Below are 20936 nucleotides of genomic sequence, written 5' to 3'. Positions count from 1 at the left end.
ATGCTCTGTCAAGAGTTGAATAACACTTAACAAAAGCTATTCCTTTAATGAACATACATTAAAGATAAAATAATTGTGTAATTCTCTATCCTCAATGGAAGTAAAGGTCATTGAAGAGAAGATGGTGGAGATATATTTTCGAGGCCTCTCACAATGGTTCAATTCATTGAAAATTATATCGTCACAAAGGGGGACATTGCCGACATTCTAAAATCACCAACAATTGTTTTTCATAAAAAAAAAACATGTTGGCATGAAGAGCATGATTGCAGAGAACCAATTTATCTACTTTGACTTATACAATGGTCACAACCACTGTTAAATATTTATCTGAAATTTCACATCCAATGTTAGGGTTCGAGGGTAAGATCATGAATCCTTGTAGCTAGTAGAAATAGGGCAAGGGAAGGGAGGGAGATTAACATTGTAAATAAGGTATAATTATAATATTTATAAACCTTTAGACCCTTCCAAGTTGGAAAAGACATAGTTACAACTTAGTTAAATAAGAGGAAGTATAAAAATGAAACTATAAAGTGTTTACTACAAATTCTTCCTCATTTGAGCATACCCTCTAGAGCTAAAGCTAAGGCCTCTTTCTTTCTCTCTCCTTAATTATCTTCTTAAGTATAAATTAAGAGCTTGACCTTGTATCCTCCTAAATTGTACTTAAAGTGTGGACAAATGAGGATCAAGTCATGTTGGTAAATTGAAAATTCTCATCGTGTTGCTCATGTGTAGTAAAGTCCCATTAGGTTTTAGATGTTTACTTAATGTCATGTAAGTAAAGAGCGAGTTTAGAGCGTCTCACTTGTCTCACCAACAAAAGGGTATATGGTGGTATGTCCCCATGCACCGACCTTAAGGTTGTTACACAAAGAACACCTAAGTAAGAAGTAACCTTTTGATAGGGATACCAAAAAACATTTTACATCTTTGGCATTGTCGCTAAGGATTTTAACCATTGCTCGGAACTTTTGTTACCCATAGCTACGCTTAGGCTAAGAAGGTGAGGAAAAAACACCACCTCCAATAACTAACAATCTCATTTTTTGTTATCATTTTATATATAGATTTATGTTATTAAATCTCAATTAGTCGACCCTAGTGTGGATTTTCCATTTTCCATTGTCATTTTTTTCTTTCTCTCTCCCATTGATTAATCACAAATTGTGATTGGGGGGGGATGTCTTATGTATGCCTTTGGAAGAAGTCTATTTCTTCTTATATGATGGATGGTGTCATTGTTCTTCAAATCTTGCATTCAAGATGTGATTTTCATGTTCGAACACCTCTGAGTTAAACGAAAGTTAAAGGGTTTGGAACTTGATCTTGTAATCACTAATATGCTAAATGATATGTATGCAGAATCCCATTTCTTCTTATGAGATGGATGGAGTCATTAAAACAGGTAGGGGGGGGGGGGGGGGGATGCTCTTATGTATGCATTCGGAAGAAGTCCGTTTCTTCTTATGTGATGGATGGTGTCATTGTTCTTCAAATCTTGCATTCAAGATGTGATTTTCATGTTCGAACACATCCGAGTTCAAAGAAAGGAAAAGAAATCCATATTGTCATCGCTCAACTAGGTATCAAGTTGAATATGCTCATTAGAAGCACTGTTGATTTGTATGCAACATGTGGAAGTTTATCAGGTGCATATAAACTGTTTGATGGGCTGAGATCCCTTAAGGTGGGTGTTGATCACATGGCTTTACTTGAAGGCATGTTCATACATGTTGGAATCATGGATCAAGGCATACAAAATGACCTCTATACCATAATGCTTTGCTTGAGTTTTACGTTGAATATGGAAAATAGAGTATGCTTGGTCATTGTAAATGTGGTGGTATATTGGATGCATGTGATGACCCAAAGGTGGTATTTGGATATGTTGAATATGAACATGATGAGGAAGATTGATTTGGTTAGAACATATGCAAATTCATGGTATGTTTTAACTATTGAGGAAGTGTTCAATCAAGTCTATCAAACGAAGGATTCATGGCTAGCTATTGTCTTACACAAGATGGGTTGGGGAAGGATAATCACTTCCTTTCCATCATTTTGTATTTTGTAGCTGATATGCTTTTTAAAACTAATGGAAGGATATGTTTTCTTATAAATAAAAAATCTTCTCTTCCCAAAACTATTGTCTTAGAAAATAGAATATTAGTACAGTCAAGAGGGGGGGGGGGGGGGGGGGATGCTCTTATGTATGCATTCGGAAGAAGTCCGTTTCTTCTTATGTGATGGATGGTGTCATTGTTCTTCAAATCTTGCATTCAAGATGTGATTTTCATGTTCGAACACATCCGAGTTCAAAGAAAGGAAAAGAAATCCATATTGTCATCGCTCAACTAGGTATCAACTTGAATATGCTCATTAGAAGCACTGTTGATTTGTATGCAACATGTGGAAGTTTATCAGGTGCATATAAACTGTTTGATGGGTTGAGATCCCTTAAGGTGGGTGTTGATCACATGGCTTTACTTGAAGGCATGTTCATACATGTTGGAATCATGGATCAAGGCATACAAAATGACCTCTATACCATAATGCTTTGCTTGAGTTTTACGTTGAATATGGAAAATAGAGTATGCTTGGTCATTGTAAATGTGGTGGTATATTGGATGCATGTGATGACCCAAAGGTGGTATTTGGATATGTTGAATATGAACATGATGAGGAAGATTGATTTGGTTAGAACATATGCAAATTCATGGTATGTTTTAACTATTGAGGAAGTGTTCAATCAAGTCTATCAAACGAAGGATTCATGGCTAGCTATTGTCTTACACAAGATGGGTTGGGAAAGGATAATCACTTCCTTTCCATCATTTTGTATTTTGTAGCTGATATGCTTTTTAAAACTAATGGAAGGATATGTTTTCTTATAAATAAAAAATCTTCTCTTCCCAAAACTATTGTCTTAGAAAATAGAATATTAGTACAGTCAAGAGGCTCAATTATGTGATTCAAGGATTCCAAGTAAAAAAATCCTTTAAGGTTCTAGCACAGACAAACATACAAACTCGTCCACTAACTTATGTTTATGTTGAACCACTGTGTAGAGTGTTAATATTGGCCATTGTGTTGACATTTGACTACCTCAAATTGTTAATCCCAATCATATCTTGCTCTCACATTATAGATTGGACGTTTTTATGGGTTTTGACTTATGGTGGATTTGAGGGTGTTTGGGAAGCCATGTTTGGGAGTTACCATTATGCCAACCTTGAGTTGTTTTTAGCACTTTTCTCACATGCCAATTTGTCAAGGTTCATTTGTATGCACCTATGGCAATGATACCATGAATATTCACCCATACTTGATGTGGATTCTTTGTATTGGATACATCAAGAGCTCAAGTCCATAATGTCACATTCTAGACTCTATCCATGACACATAATTGAGTGAAAACCAATGCATTAAGGTGTGGCGAAGTCTACGATAATTGCAACATCAGGGGTACCACAATGTCCAATATGAGATGTCACATCATCCTCGGCTAGGTAAACTGTAAGGACATAAACTACGAGGGATGCAAGGTTGGACCAAGTAAGGCACCCATTATAGGTTCTTGGTTTACAAAGGACGTAGAGGAGTTGGTGGAGATCCTCGATGTGCACTAGATTATTTAGTGTTCATATACTATTAACCAAAGTCTCAAGTTCAACTCAAATGGGATGCATCTCATCAAACAATAGCAAACATATGCACTCAATTCACTACATAATCATAACTCATTTCAAAGGATGGGATATCATTGGATTTTAGCCATAAGCATTAATCAATTCACATACAATATCATTCCCCACTTTCTAGATAATAACCTACCTCTAAGTTTTTGTTCATAGATTAGTAATCCATGAGCGGGATACTTTCATGTTCGCGTACCTTCGATGTCTCCTAGAGCTTAGTATTGGTCAGACATATGGTGGAACAACGCTTGCAAGTCTGATTCAATAATCATGATTGGTTCATTGAAGACCTCAAGGATAAGGGAAAATGTATATCCTTGATGAAAATATGCGAAAGTTTTTTATATGTTTGTCTAATGTTGGCCTAGAAGTATGTTATGGACAAGTAATATGGACGGGGATGAGTCGGAGTATAATAATATAAGCGGTAGCATAATTATAAGTTAAGTAATATTATACGAATGGACGGATGCGGATAGTTGTACTGATCCGAATCCGCGCCGATTGATAGCCGGTAGCTGGTAAGGCACCATTTTGTAATCCCTACCGAATGCTTATAAAAGGATCTAGAAACGATGTAAATGATTAACGAAAGTAATACAAGTTTAGCGTTTGTTCTTAATTCTATTGTGTCTTGGTGTACTTGCCTTTTTGTGCTTAACTATTAATCTTACGCGTGTTAAGAAGTAATCGGTTGCGTATTAAGTAATCCGGAAGGTATTCGAAAATAGTCGGATCGGAATTAGATAACACCGGATAACATCCATATCCTAACCACGCCTTTGGAGAAGTGTTCCGGTACGGACACCTTGTGTTTGTGGCTAAGTCCAGCCGATGATTAACATCGAAGCGACAACATCGATTTATAAAAGTTGCAAAAGTTGAAATATGGCACTAACAAATTAGCCCTATCAACTTACAAAAGTTGTGAACGATTCAAACAAGAGGAATTGTGCGCAAACACCCAAACTTCAAGCACAATGAGATCAATGGTATTTGTGAAGTGTGCTATTTGGAAAGCAACATCAACATCCATTTCCAACGGATTAAAATGTGTGTGGTGGTATGCTACATGTCATTCATTTAGATGTATGGGGTTAGGCACAAATGAAAACATGTAGCTTTATCAATGTCCACTCTCGACACACATGGGCCTACCTCGATGCATGCCAAGTGTGAAGTATTTATGTACTCACTTCCATAAGTTCAATAGTCTAATGGACAAAGAGACTGGTTGGAAGATTTGATGTCTTTGATCTGATGGTGGCGGAGAATGCTTTTGTGATGAATTCACAACATATCTCCAACAATTGGGAGCATGATGACAATTTATGTGTTGGTATGCACTGCAACAAAATGGAGTAGCGGGATGAAATAATTGTCACGTTATGGAGGCACCTTTCACAGTGATCAATGAAAAGAATATACTACATTTATGTTGGGCAAAAGCGGTGATCATTATGGTCTCCTTGTGAATTGGTGCTTGACCACAATGTGACCTTACACACCTATTTCCATGGAAGGAAGTTGAACCTCTGATATTGCAATTTGTTCAATAGCATTGCACATGTGTAGACCTAGATGAGGAATTGACCAAGCTCAAGCCTAAAAAGTGCATTTTTATGGGTTACTTGAACAAAAGGAACACAAGTGCTTCAACACTTCTACTCGTGAAGTTCAAGTAATTAGATGGTCATTTGCAATATCTTCATTTCAAATTTCCACTTAGGTTTTACATTCTTCATGGAATGGATTGTCATATTGATATTAAGCATAAAAGTTGTTGACTATCTATTAGTTCTATTATCTAAGACTAAATCATTAAATGAACCCCCTTATATATTCCCAAATAGGTACCCCTAACCGTATTGTTGTTTGAGTCAACATAAAAAAATACATTATGTACTCAAGCACATTGTATAAACAAAATATGCTTGCATGCATCGTATAAGAAACTTTAAACATCTCTTCCTATTAAATCTTGCATATATAGTTTTTTATACATTCTCTAGTATCTTATTGTAATTCTTAAACTTAAACATGTTTCATGTTGTGCTCATTACAATGTATTTTTTAGAGATTGATATCATTAACCTCTTGCTCCTTAATATTTCACTTTGCAAAATTTTCTTTTGCAAGATGATGATGGTCTTAATGTTGGTTTGTGGGTCATTGTGACAAGCTTCTACATGGTGGCCTTGTTAGATGCACCTAGGTTATATGGTGTAAGTATATAGGGGATATTCACAAATTCCTCCATAATGCATACATAATCTAAACGTTCTCATAAATATAAAAGGAGGTTATGCATGAGTCACGCATTGTTGTAAAATACTTAGCATAAAATACGCGTACAATACGTATTCTAAGTATTCTACAAGTATTCTAAATTTATTTTTTTAAATACTTAGAATACGTATTTTATAGATAAAGTAAGTTAAATATGTTAAATACTTAGAATACGTGTAGAATACTTGTAAAACACGTTAAAAACTTCTTAAAATTTAAAGTTTTTTTTTCAAAAAAAAGAAAATAATTTTTGAAATGATAAATACTTGTTAAATACGTTGAATACGTCAAATTTTTAGAATACGTAGAATACGTCAAATTTTAAAAAACGGCAGTTCTAAAACGTAGAATACGTGTAGAATACTTCAAAGTATTCTAAAACATACTCTAAACGTAGAATACACATTTTTTAACAACTATGCATGAGTGGTTGCATCAAACAATAAAATCACGTTGTCAAAGTTGAACATTGGAGATCCTTTGACAAACCATGGTTTCCTAACTTCAATCATTGATAGAGTATTTTAATAGACAAAAACAACGATCACGTAGTAGAGGGACGTGGCTAAAAGACAACCTTGGATGTAGCATATATATATATTTGCCTTCGTAGGCCATGGTCACACATAGATAATGTTTTGTCAAGAGACATTTTAATAGAATTTAAGAATTCAAGATAAACCTTCAAAACCTTTGTGGGACATGGGTGAAAGGTTTAGGGTATGTTGGTATGAAAATGAAAAATTGCTCTATACAACTCAAGAAGAAAGAACTTAAACATTGAAAAAGGAATGGTTTAATGGAGTCGAAAAATATATATAGTAGGTTTCAAGCATTTTTAGATAAACGATATTAAATCTTAAGTGGGACGTGGTTCAAATGCATACTTGCAGGAAACAAAACTTATGCCCAACATATGTGGAGGATGAAGAAAATAGAAGAATCTCATATGTTGAGGGAGGTGGTATTGTTTGTCTTAGGGAGGAAAAAGCGATGAATGTTTTAATAGATTTCAAAATTTTAAGATATTGGGGGTGAGACTTTTAAAACATCCCAAGACATGGAATCAGTGGCCATATAAGAATCATAGAAAAAAGAAACTCGAACATGAAAAAAAAAAAGACTATCCAATGGTCATATAATCATCATGAAGAAGCGAAACTCAAAAATTGAAAGAATATGATGTGAAAGAGATTGTTTTGATTGGATTGAGAAATCAATAACTTAGGGAGACGTGTCTCGAGGGTATACATAGAAAATATGAGGGGTATTTTGGAAATTTTCTAATTTATTGATTTCCCTAGTTCATCAAGAAGAAGAACAAACAAACAAACAAGCCAAAAGTGTGAGGGTTTATCAAGAGGCATAGGAGAAGATAAACAAAAGGTGACGATAGAGGAAGATTAAGATAAAAAAAGGTATGAAAACTTCACCAACACCATCATGTGAAACGAGGAAAGGTGCAAGGGGCATGTGGGGGTTTTTATCGACTGAATTGATTAAATTAGATTTCTTTCCACACTTTGCAAGCGACAACTAGTCTAGGCTTTTTCCACAAATTGGGCAAGGCAAACGAAGAGTGTTGTTCTGTACGTGAGCAAGGTCATGATGCCCTTCGTTACAAGTAATCAATTGAACGAGCAATTTTCATGTTAGCCGCGAAACAAGCGTCCGACGAAGGGATGGCCTGAAGGGTTCCTCAAATCTGGGGGGTGAGACGGGAGCTAGTATTAGTGGCGGCAACGTGCGCGAGGGGAGGTGGTGTCAGTGCGATTCGATTCTCCTGGAATGACCGACTATGGGCGAGAAGGATTCGTTTCAAGCACAAGAAGAACAAAAGAGCGAGAGTTGTGGCCCCAAGGAGAGACATTTCACCACAAGTTTCTAGCTATTATTATAAACATGGCCCCAGGGGCATTATGGGAAATAAACAAAAGTTGTGGAAGGAGGAGGGGGTATCGATGAGATTCTCATTTTCTTGGATTTTGTTTATTTAGTGTGTTTTTTTTTCTCAGTATAAGAGAAGAAGAAGAAGAAGAAGGAAGGAGGCGAAGATAGAATGGAACGATGAATTTCCTGCGTAACACCATCGCGTCGTTCCTGAATCCATGGATTCTCCGGAAGAACGATGCTTTCGATGCATCGTCTCCTTCTTCTTCTTCATCATCGTCTTCTTCGTATTTTTCCCTCAACTTCATTGTCAGGTCCTTCCAGCTCGTCTTGGAGCTTTCTCCTCTTCTTCACTTTGACTGCGCCGCCATCAACGATTCACCTCTCATCTCTTCTAGCCCTGTCGTCCTGCATGATTTGATTCTTCGCCATTTTAAGATTACAGCTTCTCTCTTCCGTAAACCTGGACTCTCCTTGGAAATCCATGACCTCACAATCGTTTTGCATCCCAGGTATTTGGATTCATTGATTCTTTTCACCATTAGAGCTATTGAAAATGGCCAAAAAATAGGAATTCTTTTAATTTAGCATCACCTTGTGAATTTATGATCATTAAATCAGAGAAGAATGAAAAATTATTTGAATTAATTGTACCAAAGACATGCAGTTTCTTTGGTAAAATCATCAGTGACGAGATGATTTTTTCGGATGTAATCATCACCAAAGAAATGTAATTTCTTTGCAGTAACCAGCAGTGAATAGACGATAATTCTTCCAAGTAACCATCACTGATGAAATAGAAATGCTTTCAAGTAACCATCACCAAAGAAAAGGAAATTCCTTCAAATTCTTTCGAGTAGCCATGACCAAGGAAATGTAAATTATTCCAATTTGAAGAAATGGAAATTCCTTGAAGCAATCACCATGGAGATAGTGCAAATGCAAGTGGACTAGCTTGTATGTTGGGAGTATTTGACATGATGTCATGCACAAATTTAATAATCCTATAACTTCTTTGAAATACTGTATATGCAAGCGGGACATACGTGTACTTAAAAAGAACTCATGAAATAGTCCTTAACCATAGTGAGATTAATGTTAATTCTTTCAGAAGTGACGTATAATTTCATTCCTAACTTAGCGGTTAACCAGTAAAATCTTTTGGTTTTTAACTCCACATTATGATATTTTCCAATGGGGTATTTTACTAATAATATATGGAAGACTAACTCACAGGATCAGCTGGCTATTGACAGAAAGAAAAAATAAGAAAGACATTTTTAATTAATATAACTAGACCAAAATAGCCATGAGACCAACCCTACAATCATGATATCATATGATATCTTTCAAAGCTCTGTGATCTGAACTATAAATTACAAAATAATCTAGTAAGTAAATGAAAAAGCTACTCTTGTTGTAGATACTGACAAGAATATAGAAACCTCTGTGATACAGAATGCAACTCGAGAGTAGTAATTCTAGAGCATCCCGATATATCTCATGTGAGCCTCTGTGTCATGTTAAATATCTCTGCCTCATCATTAAAGGATCATGAAAGAAGTTCTCAAAAGTGAGTGATGATTGATGGAATCTGACTGTAATGTGACTCTCAATCTTCTCTTAGTTCATGGGCAGCATAATTGTGTAAACCTCTGTGGCTCTCTTGAGCTGGTTTCATGTTCACAATATCTGTTGTAGATGGATTTGAGAATACTAATGAACAAGTATTTGAAAGGCACAGAGAGCTGTAGTCCAAGGCTAATCAGTGCAGTGCCTGGTGTTTTCTGTTGTAGTCATAACTCCTGATGTCTGCAGAACTTTATTAGGAAGAGTTCCAACTGTATTGTCTGGAGCTTCATAAGCTCTATGAAGGTGGGCTGGTCATAGAGCAGGTTGGTGTATTTGTCTCTGATCTTGGTAGGCTGCATCTGCATGTCTAGTGCGCCTCTATCTTCGACTCAACGGAATATGATGCTCTCAGAGTCAACTAGCTTGTGTCCGAGATGAAGATATCTAGCCATATCCTCTCAAAGCTGATATAATGATGTATGCATGTGGGCATGTAACTTGGTCAAACTAAAGCCATCATTTGTCGATGTCAGAAAATAATCTCTATAGACCACCATTTTCTTTAGGTACCCAATATAATAATATCTTGTGTAATCACTTTATTCTGCTGATGATTGGAAGGTGAGTAAAAAGGGTTTCCCATGCTATATTGGAATAATAGTAGTGTCTGTGAATCAAAGCCCATGTACCATGTAGTCACTTGTGTGTGCCAAACTCTTGGCGCTTCTTTAGCAGCTGCCAATTCCTTTTTGGAATCAAAGGTGACTCTGCCATACTTATCGTGTGTGTGTGTTCCACATCTGATGAATAAAAACAAAACCATCGTGAACACAGCTTGGATAATGGCACATGGTGGCACGGTTTCCAACCGAGTGGGATAGCATCATTACAAGTGGTCTTTCTAGGGATTCCATTCATCATACTCCTCTCATCGTCTGTACCTTTTGCATTATGCTTCATGCACTATCCAGAAAACATGTGCAGCCAAAAGAATGATGAAAACCTATCAAAACTACTCTCCAGCCAATCTTACATTACTGCATTTGCGTTACTGTATTTCACAAGGTTTTAGGTGTCTCGAAGATTCTCTTATCATATATATTTCAGATGTGCAACAACTGGTCATGTCCTCTTAACCCCATGCATCTTATTGAGTAAATTATGGATTGTCTAAGTTTCCAAGTTGCATCATAACAATCTACTTCGAGACAATGAATTCAGCCAAATGGTTTGGAGTCAGTTTCTCCCCTAATATAATAGAGATTCTTGAATTGATTCAACACATAGCCATGATGCAAATGCTTTTTACCACCCGGTAGACTATATTTTTCAGTAGCTTCATAGATATGCCATTTAAATTTTTTCTTTTCTTTCTAGCATTATTTAGCCATGGTTTTTGTATTATATATTAAACTAAGGTTTTCTCTTTTTACTATTTAGGCCCTTTGGTGACAGTTTCTGGTATACTAGGGAAGAGAATAATATTGAAGCGAAAAAACGGAATGCTATTTTTGCTCTAGATCCTCAGGTTTGTATAATTGATGTTTTTCTTATGCATTTTCCATTTAGCCAGCATGGGTACTGTAGGATTGCAGTATATTCGTATTTATATTTGCTAGATGTCTGTTGCAGTAAATCTTACGGTTTGAATTGGCAAGTTTTAATGCATAGGAATTTTGAAGTAATGATTCTAGAACTAGTCTTGATTTTGGATTATCTTACAATAGAATAGGGCTTGGCAATGCCAGTTTGCAATGACCTTAGATTGAGTATCTGCTTCTAGACTTTGTAAAAAATAGAATTAGATGGTAACCATCTTTACAAAAATAATATTTCTTCTAATGTATGTTTATGCATAATTTTATTCTCTTTGCTTCTCCGAGGATTACTTAATTAGGAATGCTTTCCACATGCAGGGGGCTGGTGTACATGTAGCTGCTGAAAATCTTACAAGAGGTAGAAGCAATGGTGGTTTCTTAGAAACATTATTTATGAATTTACTGCGGCAAACACTTCGAGTGGATGTGCAGAATGTGTCCGTTGAGCTCCATTCAAATGAGGTTGACAGTTACCCTCATCATTGCTGTGTAGTTTTTGAGTCCTTATCGACAGAAGATGGATCTAGCCTTGCTGGGGCTATTGGTAAGAGAGTAATCACCTTATTGAAGCAGACAGAAAGGCCATTTGGCAGAATTTGCTCAATTAAAGATCTGGGCCTGAAATTAACAATTTCTGAAAGGGTATCTATCAATGTAGCACAGGGAAGGCGTTCCAAAGAGGCTATAAACAATCTGGGGGAATTTGGGGGATTTATCTTGCTGTGGAAGGCAGTATCAGTAGTCTCAGAGCTTCAAAATGGAAGTTTAATTGGACTAGATATATTTTTTCCAGACACCATGATTCAGATCAATGTAACACAATTACAAACTTTTCTTGCAATTGCTAGCAAACTTCAAGGGTTGCCGAGAGTATCGAGTCCTGTACAAAGTTTCAATGGTAGCCAGCAGATAAAACGAAATGGTAGGCATCTTTGGCAGAAGGCAGTTGAAAAGATTACCGGTGGTTGTCGGAGGAGGCTCAAGGATGTTGTGCAAACAGGGGTGCTGCGTAACAGATACACTCATCTTTATGTGGCATGGATTACTGAAACAAGAGCTGGACATTCTGGTAAGTTCAATGGATTGAGTCATTTGAGAAACTTAAGGAGGACAAAGCAACACCTGAAAACTCTTCAAGAGGGCCTCTTACATATGGAGCGGGAACTTCCTGTTGAGGCAATAGTTTTAGCAAGATATGTAGCTAGACACAAAGCGGAAGATATAGTAAAAGATAGATTTACTCTAGTACCCAGAAAACTTGAAAAAGTGCTCTTTGGTTTGGTTGCTTTCTGGAGAGCACTGAAAATAGCTTTTGGATCTCTTGCAAGATATCTGAAGAAGGCTTTTATGCTTTTATATTTCTATATTAAAAGCATATTGATATATGTTGGGTTTATTTGGTGCACTCAAAATTTTATACTATGGGCGTCGAGGCTAGAATGGAGGTTTTTGGGTATGCTAAAGTATTTTGGAAAAATTGAAAATTCTCAGAAAACAGAAGATTTCTCCCAAAAGATATGGATCAGGCTAAGAAACAGGAAAGGCATTTCATTATTTACTAGCACTTTTCAGACAGGCTCCATTACTTTATTGGGCAGTGTAGAATATCCAGCTTTTAAAAATGCCGATGAAAAATTCATTGGAGAAACTGAGAAAGGCATATTTTTCACATGGGGGAATTTCTCTGCTGCATATGTGTCAAGTCCCAATAAGATGGCTTTACAGTTAGTTTGTGAATATATAAAGGGTGAATTGCGTGCATTTCCTTTTGTCCCATCGAACAGACAAGGAACCAATGGTTCTTCTAATGGTCAAGTATCGGAGGATGTGGAATTTCTTCTAAGTAGCCCTGCTCCTCAAATATCTTTACCTGAAAACCTAAAGCATAATTTCAAATATGAAGACTCATTGCTGGAAGTATTTACAGTTGAAGATGAACCTAAAAGAGAATATCCTTCCATGCCGGCAGAGCTTCAAATTGACAGTGATATGCATTCATTCTTACGGGTTTCTTTTGAGGCTTCTCGTTCAACATTCATAGCTCCAGACTGTGAATCAGATTTGTTAAACTGTAGATTGACTATGGGCTGCTTAGAATGTAAGCTTGGCTACAAATCTGCTACTCAATTAGGATTTATTTTAAGTCAATATGCAGGTGAACTGATACTTAATGGGCAGTCCATTGAAGATGGGCTACATGAGTCTGCAGTTTCTAGTTGTAGAGGAACAAGGGAAGTTCTCTATGCCCGTATAAAGCAGTTTATGTCAGCTATCACCATAAGAAGATCAATTTGGTTATCAGCAGCTGTATCAGGGCCAAAACTTCAGTTATTTCTTCCATTCTTGGACTCTGAAGGCACATATGCAGATTCAGATGATGGTGCAAAATTTAGAAGACCTGCTTTAGTCCTATATTCAGGGCTCTTTCTGGTCAACATGTGGCCTCCCAAGGTGGAAAATGACATGCACCATGGACAAAGCAAATCTAGAATAAGAAAAACATGGTTAAGGAAGCCTCCTAATCCACAACTCACTATTGAGAAATTCACCACTAGTCAGTCCGAACGTTTACAAATTGGTAGCAATGGTATATTATCCTTGCAAGGTGCAATGCTAGCGTTACAGGATTGTAGTGATTCTGCAATAACTCAGATAGTTGGTCCCATTCACATGAGCGGGGAGTTCTCACTTTGCAGGTACAAATGCATTACCAAACATTTATACTAATGAAGCATTTGTATGTTATTAGCTTACCTGAGGTGTGGAATGTTGTTTTTGATTTTTAGTATTCTTTAGATGATGGGATTTATTCCATATGTTCAAAGTGCCTTTATAATAATACAGTTAAGAAGGTAAGGCTGTGGATATATAACCTTAAGTTAAGTGTGCCATTTTACAAATTCAACTTGGGTCCTGACTCCTAAGCGAGCAAAAGCTAAAAAAATAAAATTTCTGAAGCGTCACTCCGATGCCTTTGTAGCATTATCATTTGATGTCTAGGAAACCAAAGGTTTAGTGTTTTTGGTAGAAATAACTAGAAGCCACCAATATTTGTAACCACGATTTGTTTCTGGATTTCGTCCTGTACGAGATGTTAACATATCTTTCTTTCTTTCTGTTTGGTGGCTGCATCTGTGGTCAATCTCCTCTATGGTCTGGCAAAGATGTGATGGAATCAGTCGTCGGTGCTGCGATGCCACTAGTGCATGCAGTAAAAAGTTTGTTCCTCTGTCAACATCTTGGGTTTCATAATGACAATAGGATCATTGTCCTGATGATTGAAGGGCATGATCTAATCGCTCATGTATAAAGAGGTGGCCACCATGCTCTTTAGAAACAGCTATTGGTGTACTCTCTAGATACAGTGGTGTACGCATTTCAATAAATGCTTGATGATGTGCCATTGCTTGAGATCTTGACACCTCTCATCATAAGAGTTTTTAGTATGGGGGATATAGTACCGTTAGGAGAGGAAACTTCAATGCAAAAACTATGGATGAACAAACAACTGTGTTTGACACGAACGAGGTGATGTATGGAGAAGTTATGGCAGAAGTTTGGTCTAAAATGACAACCTCAAGATATTACTGAAGTAACAGAATATGGCAAACGCGTTCTGGCCTTGGTAAATGCACATGGATTTGTGATAGATAATGATGTCACAATAGCCGATATCAGATGCTTTGACTTGTTGGAACCCAAAGGAAGGTTCAAGCATAGTTGATCGATTGCCGGATGGGATCTCCATCTCTTATATCCGAAATCAGAATTGTACGCCTCTATCAAGGCTGAGTTATTAGAAGAGATGCGGAAAGACATAATAAGCCATGTGAAGAAATCACACTTAGAACTCAAGGATGACATGACACAATACCTTAAGGATGAAATATCCTCAAGTAAGGTTGAGTTAGGAGCTATAAAAGTGGATTTCGAAAAAGGACAAGAAGCAGTGGAAAGATACATCTTTACAGTGAAAGCCAATGTCACGAATGAAATGCAAACATGGGCAGACATTGCCAAAGATGCCAAAGCTCAAGCCGAGCACGCCCAAAACGAAATTAAAGCAAATGCTCCTTGGATAGAGGTAGTAAAAAAGCAAAAAGGAACATCCATGGATAGGATGGCAATGATGAATGCTACTTTAGAAGAAGAAGCCAAGAGGAAAGCTCGTGCGTTGCATGTACGAGTGGTTGGTTGGGCTGAAAAGGGAAGTCCACAAGAAGATGCCAAGAATCTCGCAACAAAGATTGGAGCATCAGATATTCCATTTGCTTCGGCGTGGAGAGTGGGAAGAGATGAGTCTAGAGCTAAAGCCCTTATCATCCGCTTCATGGATATTGACAAGAAAAAAGCTTTCCTCTCTAAAAGAAAGGCACTCAAGGGTGAAAAGATATACTTAGATGACGATCTCACTCCAGCCCAAGTGGCACACCGCAAAGAAAACATGCCACGAGTGCTTGATGCAAGAAAGGAAGGTAAATGGGCCGTATGTAGAGACGGCAAGGTCATTATTACAGAGAAGAGAACCGCATGACGATATATGGCCTATGAGACCCTACGCATGACCATATGGAATTGCAACGGCTCTCTACGGACAAATGTTGGATATTTTGAAGATACATTGAAAAACACAGATATTGCTATGTATACAGAGACTCACCAATGTATGGCTAGCAAACTCCCCGAGGTACAAGGATACAGATGGGAGTCAATATGTCGCCCCCAACCTCGGACACGAGGAAGCACTAGAGGTTCGGGAGGAGTGGCTATGCTATACAAAGAGGAGCTCCATGGTAGAGTGCATGTTGTACATAAGGATGTGGATGCACGCTACATGTGGATATGCATAAAAAGAGGGGATCTTAGGGAGCTATATATTGCACTTTGCTACTTTCCACCTGCCTATTCAAGGTTTGAACCTCTAGGTGAATCACCATATCTACCACTATATGATGATATCATAAGATTTGCTACTATGGGGGATATAATACTATTAGGAGATTTTAATGCACGAACCAAGGATGAACAAACAACTATATTTAACACCGACGAGGCTGTCTATGGAAAAGTTATGGCGGAAGAGGTTGGTCTAAAGAGAAAAGCTCAAGATATGAGTGCTATAACTGAATATGGAAAACACTTTCTAGCCTTGGGAAGCGCGCATGGACCTGTGATATATAATGGCTTGTCACAATGGCCTGGATCTGATGCTTTGACATGTTGGAACCCAAAAGGGGGTGCAAGCACAGTCGATTATCTAATGGGATCTCCATCTCTTATACCTGAAATAAAAGTGTTCACCATATCGGGAAGACCTATTGGCTTGGCAGCTGATCATGCATATCTACGCTTTGAGGTAAAGGATGGATGCACAAAGGATGTATATGCTAAGGAGAGGGGGCTGGCTAGGTATCTATTCACTCGCGAGACAATTGATGTCTATAGTTGTGGTGTATACAATGGCATGCTAGATTTGGATCCTTTCGCACCCCTTGAAGAACTTACCCAAGGTTTATCCAAATCATTGCATAAAGCAGCCACAAAAGCCTTCCCTCACACAACGGCTAACCCCCCCAAACTCGGTAGAGTAATACAAAATAGTTCGTATGATGATGAATGTCGTGATACAAAGAGATGCTTGCAACGTGATGTAACTCGGGGCATTTATGCACACAACCAAGCGAGAGCAACCTTCCAACGCCTCGTAAGGAGGAAGAAGAGATTGTATTTGGCTAAATTTGAAGATCATTTGTATCGCTTGTTTCTAGTACGAGAGAGTAAAAGAGCATGGAAAATGTTTAATGAGAGGCAACCCACCACACAACTGACCTCACCTCAAATGTGGCACGAATATGCAAAGGTCCTATATGATACCCCGAGTCAACCTCCTCTTCCCCACCCGAATGCCTCACGCCCACATGAATCAACCTTCTTTACACCACAAAATGTAAGAAATGCCATTGATAGGCTACAATTCGGGAAGGCCCAAGATCATGATGGATTGGTGGGTGAACACTTTATCTATGCCCGTGACACCTTGCTCCCATTGCTAGCACACATCTTTAATAGAGACATGTGCGAAGGTTTTCCTACTAGATGGACTCAGCATACCATTGTGCCAATCCTCAAGAGTCGAGACCCCATGATGCCAAGCAACTATAGGACAATCATGATTGGCCATTACTTGGCTAAACTATATGGCTTGATTCTGGAATCAGAATTGAGTATATGGGCAGAGCAAAATGGCTGCCGTTCAATTGGACAGGCAGGCTTTCGGAAGGGTTTCACAACTTTGGATCACATATTCACCCTTTGGGCCCTTATTGAGGAGGGCAGAGCCCACAATAAGAGGATTTATTGCTGCTTTGTGGATTTTCGAAAAGCCTTTGACACTGTGCCACGTGCTCGGCTTATGCAGCGGCTAGAGGCCATTGGTGTTCCTATAGATATGCAATGGGGAATCTATGCACTCTATGAATCTGTTTCAGGAAAAGTTCGGTCTCCTAAGGGCTTGTCAGAGGCGGTGGCTAGCACAATTGGCATGAAGAAAGGATGCCCACTATCCCCCACACTCTTCGGTCTCTATATAGATGAGGTATCACAGTACATAGAGAGATTTGGTGGTTCCGGAGCACACCTAGCAGGTATAGCTATACAGATATTACTATATGCTGATGATATTGTGTTGATTTCTGACTCTCCGGAGGGACTACAAAGACATCTAAATGCCTTAAAACTATTTTGTACGGACAAAGGTCTGTCAATCAACATGAATAAAACTAAAGTGATGGTGTTTAACACCACCCAAGCATGGGTAACAAGATCAGAACCAGAATTCTTCTTGGGAGAGGAAAAGGTGGAATACACACGCTCCTACACATACCTAGGAGTAACATTTACAGGACATAGGTTCTCCTTACAGGAGGCCGCTTGTGCCCGACTTTCTCGTGGATATGCAGCCCTTGGTGCTCTCGAAAGATAATGTGCACATTTGTAGTTCCAAGAGCCACGGACTAAGCTATGGTTATTTGATACACTTGTCACACCAACTCTTCTCTATGGAGTAGAGACATGGGGACCGAGTCTTAACAAGGCAAAGGAGAGACCTTTAGTGTCAATGATTGCTCGCATGATAAGGAACAAAGCATCGGTGCCCCACGATATAATCTGGGCAGAGATGGGAGCAACACCTATAATAACTGAGGCATTGTTCCGATCAGTGACATTTATCCAACGTCTTTGGGAGCTCCCTAAACGAAGGTACCCAAGGTTGGCACTTATGTTATCAAGACAACTGGCTGAAAATGGAGACACTCGTTGTTGGTATACTGAAATGCAGCAATGGTTCGAGTCACATGGCATGAGTATAAATGCACTACCCCCGTTCCAATATAGCTTGGACTGTTCCCATCTCAATATGACCAAAGTGGAAAAGAATAGAGTGATCCGAACTGATATTATTAACTTAGAAAACAAGATAACATGGATCAGCCCCAAAATACCACTTGGTACAAAGATGGCCCACTATAAGACACACTTTTTACATACATCAGAGGATGGATTTGTCATAAGGCCACCTTATATGGACATACATCTATCCTATGCGCTGCGTAGTGTGATAGGGCAGCTGCGAACCTCATCACATCAGCTACAGATTGAGGTGGGCAGATATACACGACTACCTCTTGAAGAGAGAATTTGCCAATTGTGTCATCAAGGAGTGGAATTTGAAGAACACTATGTTTGTCATTGTAGTGTCTTTTATGAAATCAGAGGGAGATACCATTGCCTCTTTAAACAAGGCTTTGGCCCACTACGCAAGGTAATGGAATATGAGGACCAAAGATGCCTAGGACTTTTCTTGCTTGAGCTCAAGAGACATCGGGAAAAGTTGTTGAAGAATACAGCCACACAAGCTCATCCACAAAGAACAATCACAACTTTCTTTAGCTCCATCACTCCTAATGCTAGAAGTCAACCCCAGGATACAGAAATGGGATCTAGACCAGGATATAACAAAGGGGTTATGATTGATCGGGCAATAGCAATTTGCCGTGCACGTAGGCCCCGGCCCCATGGACCACGACCTCGACACCCTTGTCATCGACAAATAAAAGCCATTATCTCCGGCCATCGTAGGTGCTTCCCTCGCTTCAGAGACATTTCCATTCTGGATCGACCTATGATAGAGATCTTTTGGAGATAAAACAATATACCTAACTTGAGAATCTCGCATGTGCCAAAAACCAGATTCTCTCGTCTCTTTTCTTTTCATCTTATTTACTTTTATATTTACTGTGTAATATTTACTTTATTTTGATTTGTTCTCAAAGACGAGAAAACATTTAAGATGTAATCTCTTATTCGGTCTTAAAGGCCAGTTTGGCCTCTTAAAAGACGAAAAGACGTTAATATATCTTTCTTTCTTTCTTTCTATCTCTGGTAGATCTATTGTCTTGACATTAGATCAGTCACATCTATGCGTTGAGTTGAAGGATGGATGCACAAAGGATGTAAATGCAAAGAGTGAGAGCGGGCTAGCTAAATACCAATTTAACTGGGAGGTAATTGATGTGTATAGTTGTGGACTATACAATGGCATGGTAGATTTAGATCCTTTCGCATTCTAGAAGAAGGATTGTCCAAGTCATTGCATAAATCAGCCACAAATGCCTTTCCCCACACAACCAGCAATGCGCCCAAACGTGGTAGAGTCACACAAAATAGTTGGTATGATGAGGAATGTGGTGATACAAGGAGACACTTACAACACGAAGTAACTTGGGGGATTTGTACACAAAAAAGCAAGAGCAACCTTCCAACACCTTATGACGAAGAAGAAGAGATTATATTTGGCTAACTTCGGAGCATATGTGTATCGCTTGTTCCTAGGATAAGAAACTAAAAGAGCATGGAAATGTTTTGATGGGAGGACCCCTGTAATGCAATTGACGCACCTCAGATGCAGCATGGATATGCAAAGATACCATATAATACCCCCTGCAGCCTTGACTACCCCACCCACATGGCTCATGCAGCTTTTTTACCCCATAAAATGTAAGAAATGCCATTGATCGATTACAATTTGAGAAGGCCCAAAATAATGTAGTAGGTGAGCACTTTATTTATGAGTGTGACACCTTGCCCTTGTTGTTGCACACATCTTAATACAGCTATGTGTGAAGGTTTCCCTACTAGCTGGACAGAACAAACCATTGTATCAAACTTGAAGATGATTCCGAGAAATAATAGAGCAATTATGATTTGACCATTACTTGGCTAAACTATATGGTTCAATCCTAAAGTCAGAATTGTATGTATGGGCAGAATGGAATGGTTGCCATTCAGCTGGACAAGTAGGCTTTCAAAAGGTATTCACAACTTTGGACCACGCATCTCCAAAACATAGAAATAAGCATGCATAAACAATGGCAAAGTTGCTACCCATTGCTGTTCTGCAAATATGTTGCCAGAATCCTCCATTGAACTCCAAATAATGATGTTGAAGTGTGAGGGACATGATGAGGTTGAGTTCACAAAGTGGGAAATGACCTTGTATCATGTTCCGTAGAGCATGTAATCCTTCGGAAGTGGGTATGCTAGGGTATAGCGATTCCACATCGAAAGTAAAGAGTAGTATATTAGTGGGTAGTCGAAGATCTTCTAGGTTCCGAACTAGGAAAAGTGAGTCTTCAAGATGTTGCTTTTGTTGTTGGAGTATCGGATATAACTTGTAGTGGAGCCAGAAGGAGGGATGCTCGAAGATGAAGCCATTGTACGAACATATAGGTCTCCCGACTTCAGGTGTTTTGTGGAGTTTTGGGAGAAAATATAGAGTACATACTCTATATCTGTTGTTTGGTGACATTTGGCAAATGTATTC

At 38.4% G+C, this 20936-nt stretch overlaps 3 protein-coding genes across 3 annotated transcripts in view; all 3 read left to right on the top strand.

Moving 5' to 3' along the window:
* The first annotated feature begins 8018 nt into the window (after positions 1-8018).
* Positions 8019-20936, top strand: part of LOC147856455 (vacuolar protein sorting-associated protein, putative (DUF1162)) — a 45100-nt gene continuing 32182 nt past the window's right edge. Inside the window, exons 1-3 of the mRNA XM_087329916.1 lie at positions 8019-8395; positions 10896-10983; positions 11372-13749. Of these exons, the coding sequence (XP_087186042.1) occupies positions 8061-8395; positions 10896-10983; positions 11372-13749 (2801 nt within the window). The 5' untranslated portion in view covers positions 8019-8060. The remainder of the gene's footprint in view (positions 8396-10895; positions 10984-11371; positions 13750-20936) is intronic.
* On the top strand, positions 14858-15587 carry LOC147856457 (uncharacterized). Its single transcript, XM_087329571.1, has one exon. The coding sequence runs from the start codon at positions 14859-14861 to the stop codon at positions 15585-15587; it is 729 nt and encodes a 242-aa protein (XP_087185697.1). The 5' UTR covers position 14858.
* Positions 15594-19220, top strand: LOC147856456 (uncharacterized). Its single transcript, XM_087329915.1, has one exon. It carries the CDS (start codon positions 15594-15596, stop codon positions 18033-18035), a length of 2442 nt encoding a protein of 813 aa, XP_087186041.1. The 3' UTR covers positions 18036-19220.

The sequence above is a fragment of the Azolla caroliniana genome, unplaced genomic scaffold, assembly GCF_043228905.1.
Source record: "Azolla caroliniana isolate FFs.n. ecotype wild unplaced genomic scaffold, voAzoCaro1.0.p SCAF_13, whole genome shotgun sequence".
Taxonomy (NCBI): Eukaryota; Viridiplantae; Streptophyta; class Polypodiopsida; order Salviniales; family Salviniaceae; genus Azolla; species Azolla caroliniana.
This window is presented reverse-complemented; position numbering and strand designations above follow the sequence as displayed.